The sequence below is a fragment of the Nanorana parkeri genome, unplaced genomic scaffold (assembly GCF_000935625.1).
Source record: "Nanorana parkeri isolate BGI_ZX_2015 unplaced genomic scaffold, ASM93562v1 scaffold291, whole genome shotgun sequence".
Lineage (NCBI taxonomy): Eukaryota > Metazoa > Chordata > Amphibia > Anura > Dicroglossidae > Nanorana > Nanorana parkeri.
Window position 1 is genome coordinate 939,969 of NW_017306559.1, and position 9,446 is coordinate 949,414.

Sequence of the window (9,446 nt, forward strand, 5' to 3'; positions counted from 1 at the left end):
AAACAGTAGAGACCAGTGGCGTTTTAAACACAGCCCCCCCCCATCATTGGGGACCAGTTTCATTTTAACCAATCCCCCATCATTAGTGATCAGTGGCATTTTAACCCCCCCCATCATGGGTGACCAGTGGCATTTTAAGCTACATTGCTGGTTAGTAGCATTTTAAACACCCCCTTGGTGGTCCATGGCACTTTAAAACTCCTCCCCTTGAACACATAAGAGTCTTCCTCTGCTGCTGCCTGTCAATCTGCTGCAGTCCTCCCCCTCATTGCTGTTGTGAGAGAAAGGGGTGTGGGCTGGATGCTTGTAAACGCAGCCAGTGTTTATATTTTTGAAGGCTGTGATTGGTTCATTCTGACCACAGGGGGCACATAGACACTCTGATTGGTTCTATGCATGTTGTCTGTCTTCTGTCCTTTTTAAGAACAGTGCAACCACAGGTATAGGGATTGTGCATGCCGTGCACATCCCTTCTATAGATAAGGACATTTTAAAACTGTCCTGTCAGAATGACTGGGGCTCCAAGCGGCTGTTTAACTACAATGGTTGGTCAGCAGTTGGTTCCAGGAATACCAGAATGTATTTTCTGTGAGTTTGAGTTATTGCTGCAATATTTACCTTAGGATAGGACTTTACTTGTACACTGTTTTATTGAATAAAGTAAAACTCTAACAGTTGAATACAATGCGGTGCTGCCGGATTTACATATTTCCCCCGGATCACATAGCCAAGCAGGCAACACCACTACTTCCTATTTCAGCCTTGCTGTTACATTGTCACCTACTTGCAAGTAGGCATTGCACATACACACAAAAAAAACAAACCTAATATTATTTTAGTAATTGGTTTGTTTATGTGCCCGGATGCCCTCTTTAAACGATAAGTGCCCTTTAAAAACAAAGTTCACTTCCTTTGGGCCCCTTTTAAGGTGATGTCACTGCTCCGACCCTCATCCTCCACCTAGGCTTACTTAGCAATTTCCAATGGGCCCGGCCTCGGTTGTTTGTTGACATCCTGCGGTGGACATCTCTTTCTCCTGGCCACTCCCACACAGTACATCCCCATTGTCTTCTATAAGGTTCATCTACCTCCATCTTCTGGCTGTGAAACATGTTTAACCTTTAATACCAAAATAATAGTTAGATCGTTATACTTCTCCTCAGCAATGTGTTCCTCCTCTCGCCTCCATTGGCATTTACAGAAATACATGAGTAACTTGTGCGCTTAGGTCTAGGCTGGAAACAGACCCAGAGGACATCTTGACAGTTGGATCAAGCATGCATGTCCAGCCATTCTGTATGGTCTATGGGCAGATAAATCTTACAGTGCCGGGAAGGATTCTGATTCTTTATGTTTCTTGTCTTTATAGGAGGAAGATTACCCCGGAGCCATTCAGCTGTGTCTGGAGTGTCAGAAAGCGGCGAGTACATTTAAACACTACAGCTGTATAAGGTGAGGGTCTCTTTCTATGTTCAGTGATGGGCTGTACACATGAGCAGTTTTTTAAGATTCACATCATGTTTCATTGCCACATTTTCAATTGTTGTTGTAACGGGAAACTCCAAGGCCAAAGCAACAGGATTATTTTAAAGCCAATAGAAATCTAATAGCTCTTTTGTGAATGTCAAGTTTTACCTTGCATCTTTATGGAGTGCTGTTTCCTGATAGACCTCCTGGTCTGTTTCATCCATCATTGCCTGCATCAGGTGATTGACAGCAGGTCAGGTACCTCCTGGTCTTTCCCACCCATCCTTGCCTGCATCAGAGGATTGACAGCAGGTCAGGTACCCCCTAGTCTGTCCCACCCATCCTTGCCTGGATCAGGTAAATGACAGGAGGTCAGGGACCTCCTGGTCTGTCCCACCCATCTTTGCCTGCATCAGAGGATTGACAGCAGGTCAGGTACCTCCTAGTCTGTCCTGCCTATCCTTGCCTGGATCAGGTAAATTACAGCAGGTCAGGTGCCTCCTAGTCTGTTCCGCTCATCCTTGTCTGCATCAGGTAAATGACAGCAGGTTTGGTACCTCCTAGTCTGTCCCGCCCATCCTAGCCTGCATCAGGTCCTGGGCATGCTTGCGCTATGAAGTAGAACATCACAGCTTAGATTTCAGCTAAAAGAAGTAAGTGAGGAAAAAAAAAACTGCTGGTTTTGGTTGTGTTGTCATTCAGCCACATGAAGCACTAAAAATACCCATTACTTCTCGCTGTGGAAGAGCATATGACTTACTCCCTTCTCCAATGGGGCAGTGCTGGTGCTTGGTGATTGGCCCAGTGCCGTCACATGGGAGTGGGGAGAAAGTCCCAAGCCCTCACGGAACCTAAGCTTAAATAGAGCTTCCTTTCTATGGCTTAATATAGCGATTAGCGAATGAGATTGTAGTCCATCACAGGAGTGAGCTTGGAGCAGTGACTACTTTACAACACACACAGGGAGCATATATGGGATTTGTTTTGACTGACAATGGATTTATATTTCTGTGCATCCAATCCTGAAATGTATACAGCTGTGTCGCACAGTGCAGACATGTCTGGCACGACAGGGGACTTGATTTTTCTTTGCTGCAGTCAAGTCTTGTCCTTCTCCCACCCTGTGACCTGACAGTGAAAGGAGAAGCAGTAGGTTGATGAGCTCTCTCCTCCTATCAGCATATATTTTATTAGCACATGAGCAATGCAGCACAACCGATAGTCATCTTGTGCTGCTTCTCCCTTTTCCAGTCTGAGCTCTGCCATGCAGAGAATTTCAAGAGTCTGATACCAAGTCAAATTCACATACTTACACTGCTTGCATTTAAAGGAGAACTATGGGGTAAGTGTTTTTCCCCATAGTTCTCCTAAGGGTCACAGGAGGACACAAAGTAGCGTCCTCCCGTGACCCAAAGCTCAGTATACCTCGAACTACAGCTTGCGGTATACTGAGACCGCCGCAGCCGGGACGGATCCCGACATTACTGTTGAGCTGTACCCACCCCATCCGTTCCGCCAGTCAGCGCTGGAGGATCAGAGCAGGGAGGGGGGGAAATCACTACGGGGAGCCGTGACAGTCACCGTCACGGCGACTCACGAGCACTGACGAACTGGAGCGTGTTCGTCAGTGCTCGTGAGTCCGGGGTGATGTGTTCAAGTGAGATCAGTTGGCAATTAGCGGCTACGCGTTTCGAGGGTGACCCTCTTTGTCAAGCCTTGGAGCGGAGCCGCTAATTGCCAACTGATGTCACTTGAACACATCACCCCGGACTCACGAGCACTGACGAACACGCTCCAGCGTTTACGCCGCACACCATACGGCTACACACCGCCCAGTGCCGATCACAGCAGCCTGACAGTCCTCCCCCTCCTGCTCTAATAGCCGCGGCTCGGCCCGGCCAGCCGAGGACGCAGCCTGGAGAGACTTGGGGTTTATTTAGATCTTAGACCATTTAGATCCTGACCGTCCAGATCTTTCCATCCAGAAATACTTTGCTGACTGCACGGGACTGCAGGGAGTGCATGTCCATCCATGACATCACAACCGTGAGTTATATATCAACCAATTATTTAAACAGTTAGTCATTACAGGATGCTTAGCATCTAAACAATTTTTTAGGTGGTTGCGCTCTTCTATGTATAATTTTGCCAAACACGTTACACGGGGCTCCTCTCCCGGTTGTTGAAGAGCTTTTGCACACCATGTTCCATATAGTTAACAAGTGAGAAACCTGACCATATTACAGTTGTGCGCTTACATGCATTTTTTGTTCATTAATGTGTGCCTGCTAATCTCCCAGCAGTTAGAGGGTATAGGGCAGGGGTAAGGAAACTTCCGCCCTCCAGCTGTTGTGGCACTATAAGTCCCATGAGGTACCGCAAGACTCTGACAGCCACAGGCATGCCTCCCAGAGGCAGAGGCATGCTGGGTTTCCTAGTTTCCAATATAGCTTGAGGGCCGAAGTTCAGTTTCCCCGGTATAAGGAAACGAAGAATAACTTCACCAGCTTCTGCATCTTTCTCCCTCTTCATTCTGATTTTGTGAATTTGTTTGGCTGTTCTTCTTTCAAGTACAGTCCACATTCTTCTTCAGAGGTCACAAAGGAGCCCGGTGATTTTTCTTTTGCCGCATTAATCCCTTAAAGACTTTAATTTTTTGAGAACTTTAATTACACAATTGAGCAAATGCTGCTGATTGAAATTGTTTTTAGCAGAAAAGTAATCCAAGTGGTTTAAGGAAGAATCAGAGCGATGGTCTAATTATAATGAAGTGCGTCTGGCAGCTTTTAGGTAGCAGCAAATTGCAGGAGAGAAAGGAAATGTTACATTCAAGTGTCGCCGCTTCCATAGGATGTGCACTTGTTCCTGCCGTGAATACTGTTTTGATTGCTGAGTGAATATGCTTTAGGCTGTGTTAATAAACATGCGGCACATCTGTCACCTAAAATAATAAAGAATGTTGGTTTTAGCAACTTCATTAAAGGGGAACATCAATCAAGATAAAAAAAAAATGCACAGTGTCAGGTATTTCTTCATTATTAAGCCGATCTGTCAGCAAAAGTCACATAAAGATGGATAAATTACTCAGATGCCAAGAAATGGTCCTATTGAGTTGAAGTGAATGTAAAGGATAAAAACATTTTATTGAGTTTAGTTTGGTTTAGACGCTTTTTGAAATATTTATTGACATCTGTGTTACCGCTCGGGAGGTCAGTCCTGCTGGCCAAAGTCCGGTCATGCTGACTGGTGAAATTTGTGACTGACTGGTGAGACACCGCCAAATTTTTCAAGCCCTGTGTGTGTGTATATATATTATATTGTCGGATATACGGCTAAGTACACTATATTGCCAAAAGTATTGGGACACCCCTCCAAATCATTATGTGGTGTTGTTTTTCAGGGGTTGGGCTTGGCCCCTTAGTTCCAGTGAAGGGAACTCTTAAGGCATCAGCATACCAAGACATTTTGAACAATTTCATGCTCCCAACTTTGTAGGAAGAGTTTGGGGATGGCCCCTTCCTGTTCCAACATGACTGCGCACCAGTGCACAAAGCAAGGTCCATAAAGACATGGATGAACAAGTTTGGGGTGGAGGAACTTAACTGGCCTGCACAGAGTCCTGACCTCAACCCGATAGAACACCTTTGGGATGAATTAGAGCGAAGACTGCGAGCCCGGCCTTCTCCTCCAACATCAGTACCTGACCTCACAAATGCGCTTCTGGAAGAATGGTCAAACATTCCCATAGACACACTCCTAAACCTTGTGGACGCCTTCCCAGAAGAGTTGAAGCTGTTATAGCGGCAAAGGGCGGAGCCAACTCAATATTGAACCTTACGGACTAAGACTGGGATGACATTAAAGTTCATGTGTGTGTAAAGGCCGGCGTCCCAATACTTTTGGCAATATAGTGTATATCCGTACTGGTGCGGGTGTCCCTGCTTGGACGCAGACAGGATCCATCCTGCCAGCGTACGAGTACAGACACACGCACGGACGTGCAGGTCGGGTGAGCGTAGGGCGGCGTACAGCCGTGTTCTCCAATAGAGGACAGGCTGCTGCGACAAATGACACTCAGCACCCGTCCTTCCCGGTAGCTGCCCGATACAGCCGTGCACGCAGCTTGGATCTGTATGGGCCAGCCGTTACCCGTATGAATAAGGGCTTCAGCTGGCCTTTACCCTCTTTCACTAAAAATAACCTCAGCATCCAGCTGTGCATGCTGATATGAAATCATCTTACATTCATTAATTAAATAAACATATTTTTATTTTACTTACAATTACTGTTTTTCCACTTCCTGGTCCCCTTGGGCTTTAGTGATGTAATCTGTGCCCAAGCATGGCATCCTGGGAAGGTTACATCAGCAGAGCATTGCTTGGAAATCTCATCTGTAATCTCATGAGATCTCAGGGAAAGGCATTTTGCTCCCCATTGGACAATTTCCCCTTTTATTCTTGTTCTGGTGACAACCCAAAACTTGGGATTTTCTTTCCGCATTAGTGATAATGGTACCCAGGACAAATAGAGGGGGTGAGGCAGACTGCAATGAAGCTAGCTAAAAAAAAAAAAAAAGTTCTGGCTTCAGTTGCATTTAAAAATCCCTGCCCCCTCCGGATCCCTTCCATTAGGCTAGTTATGGATTGATCATTTTTTTTAGATAGATTTTAAAATTGTCTAGTGTAAAATCTATCAGATTATCTTCATACTACTCAGCCCAGATCAGACTGACGGGGGGAGATTATATACTGGAGGTGCAGGCAGGTTCTACTACCTTCCCCCATGTACATTGGATGGATGGTCTGATTTTGGCCCAGTTTTTTTGTTTTTTTCTGGATAGCCTTGGCCATTCACTAATTTGTTTACTTGTTGCTCAGATTTGGACTCTTATTTGGCCCTTCCGGGCTTTGAAAACAAACTATTCAATGTCCGATCCAATGTCCGATTCAATGTCCAATCCAATGTCCTATACACACAGATGATAAAATCTATAAACTCAAAAAATATGTATTATTGAGTCACCAGTCATCACAAAGTTCACCTTGATGGTCTCCCAGTATAATGCCCTCCTTCCATTTGTATTCCTGTCCTCCATAATTAGAGTCCTCTGGAGACAATGTGCAGTTAGACTATACGGTGCCGTTGAATGTAATTGGTGACCCTGAAAGAGACGGCCGTGAATTAACACAAATTGCACAAGCCTCTACTTTAACAAGTCATGATGGACTTCCATCGCATCTGAAATTCCCCTTCATTTTCATGGCCGCGGCAATAAATATGGGCACTCTGCATTCGTGTGCTGGGAATGCTGATGAGTTGTCTAAGTTCAGACACTGTTTATGATGGACTAGAAATTCAGGAGATTGCATTGCTGAACTCCCGACTCTTTGAATTTTAGGATTTGTGTTTCTCTAGATAACCGACATGAGCTGGTGCTAGACTCATCCACCTAACCAACCGCTCAGTGTCTGCAACTCCCCACTGTCAGTCCCTCCACTGGCTTCCAATCACTCGAAGGATAAAATTCAAAATATTACCAACCACATACAAAGCCATCTACAACTTTGCCCCCGGCTATATCTGTAACCTTGTCTCACCCTAACCACCCCCTCCACTCTTTCCTAGACCTCCTTCTCTCTAGCTCTCTCGTCAACTCCTCCCATGCTCACTTCCAGGACATCTCTAGAGTCTCTCCCATCCTCTGGAACTTTTTACCCCAACCTGTCCATCTATCTCCTACTCTGACTGCCTTTGGGCGATCCCTAAAGACTCATCTCTTCAGTGAAGCCTATCCCACCTCTAACTAACCACTCAACCGTCAGTTAGGGATGTCCAGATACCAGTTCAGATACCAGTGCCGATAATTGGCATTTTCATGAGAACTACCAGGGTTGCAGGGGTTGCAGCTGGGACCGGGCTCTGGCACTCCACCACTGTCCTGAAATCATTAGTCTGTATTGTTTTACAAAAACTGTCACATGACAATAAACAAAAATGTATCGGTACTTGTATCTGTGAGTACTTCGACAAGTATCAGTACTTGTGTCTTCTGTGAGTATTTGGACAAGTATCAGTACTTGTACTTGCAAAACTGGTGTATCTGTGCATCCCTTCATTTATATAACATTAAAACAGAGATGTACAAATCCCAGGAGCTCCGTGTGCTCCTTACAAATGACAGCTGCCTCCTAACGTCTGAATTTTTCTCTAGTCTAGCCTTGGAGCTGGAAAAGTATCTGTACCAAGTACGGTACTTGGTATCGGTGCATCCCTAACCGTCATGTTTTCAAACAATTCATCCCCACACAGCTACCACTTCTTGTATGACTTGCACCTTTTTAGATTGTAAACCCTCAGGGGCAGGGCCCTCCTTACCATCTTATTTTGAATTGTATTGTGATTGTAATGTCTTCCTTATATTGTAAAGCGTTGCGCAAACTGTTGGCACTATATAAATCCTCTATAATAATAATAGCAATAATGAGTAAATAACAGCTTTGATAATATGCTACAAATGTTGGGAATTGTAGTTAAAGCACAGCTGGAGGGCCAGAGTTGCCCACCCCTATGCTAGAGAGACAACATTGCCCCTATTGGTGCAGTAGAGAGTAAGTGAGCCTTGTCACGCTAGGGCGGGAAGTGTGTTACTGGCAGGATCACCCAGTGAATACAAGCAAAGAAAGGAAAGCCTGAATAAAGAAAACACAATAGTTCACCTCATCTACAGAGACAGAGAGTATGTTGATCTCTTGACGTTAAATGACCGCAGTATGTCACATTTTTGTACCTCTCAAAATTGATTTTTGACATTTGTCTGCAGAGGAAGAGGCCCATTCACACCATCTTAGTCTGCTGTGGTATGTTAAATGAACACGTGTTGCATTAGGGTAGCCTATTCATTTGCATGGGCTGCCGAGTACACCACGATCAACCAAAAATTGTGCATGCGGCATTTTCTGCAGCACACCACAAAGGATCAAAAATTGTGCACTTAGCATTTTCGGCAGTGGACCGCAACACACAGTAAAGCATTGCTGCATCATGCACTGAACTGCAACCCAGGTGCGCTGGCCATATGCATTGGGATGCCAGTCATACATCAAATCATGCTTTCAGCATGTTCAGCAGCACTGGGATGGTGAGTTGGGGCGCCGTTCAGAATAAGCGGCACCAACACATTTCAGTTTCCAATTACACATAGGCATTTTTATGCGCGCGTGAACGCACAAAACATGAAAAGCAATGCATTCCTATGGGGCTCTTCGCACCTGCGCATTCGTACGCGCACACAAAAATGTTGCAATGCGGGAAAAAGTACACGCGCAATTTTGTGGGCAGATTTCGGTGTGTTCTGTCCCCAACGGACTGTTGGTATGCGCACTGGTGTGAATGGGTGCTTAAATTGTGCAGGTATTCGGTTATTAGTAATCCAGCAGGAAGAAAGACATACCATGGTGGGCGAACGGAGCTTGGGAACTCCAGACGGGCACTCTGCATTGTAGTAAGCGGCTAATTCTACCTGCCAAAATCCACCCAAATGTACCAATTGCTTAGTTTTGGGTGGACTGACCTTAAAATTACTCACAACTGAATGTTTTCTCATATAAATGCCGCCACAAACAGCCAAATGAATGTGGCAGAACTACATTAAACAAATGAGGAAAAGAGCCGACACGGGGATATGAGCATGATAAATGTTATCAGCTTCAGAACTGGTCTGCTCCTTAAAGCTTCATTAAAAGGATCACTCTCAATGATGAATGAGTCTCCCAGTCTTCCTGGAGATGCAGATATCTATATCCGGTAAAGACACACACAGATCTGACTTATACCCTGCTAAAGAGGGAAAAGATAGAGTCTGAATAGGGCTAATGACAGAGCCAAAATATTTTTGAAGCCCAACTCCACGTAAATTAAAAGTTTTCCCTTGCAATGGGGCTGTACCACTGCAGGGGTTAACTGCTCCCTTATGTCTAGGG

General features: G+C 45.2%; 1 protein-coding gene across 1 annotated transcript in view; it reads left to right on the forward strand.

The window, feature by feature from the left end:
• The window catches only part of VPS50 (VPS50, EARP/GARPII complex subunit), a 147,074-nt gene that overhangs the window by 49,553 nt on the left and 88,075 nt on the right, over positions 1-9,446 (forward strand). Inside the window, exon 9 of the mRNA XM_018557585.1 lies at positions 1,370-1,452. Coding sequence (XP_018413087.1) covers positions 1,370-1,452 — 83 coding nt within the window. The remainder of the gene's footprint in view (positions 1-1,369; positions 1,453-9,446) is intronic.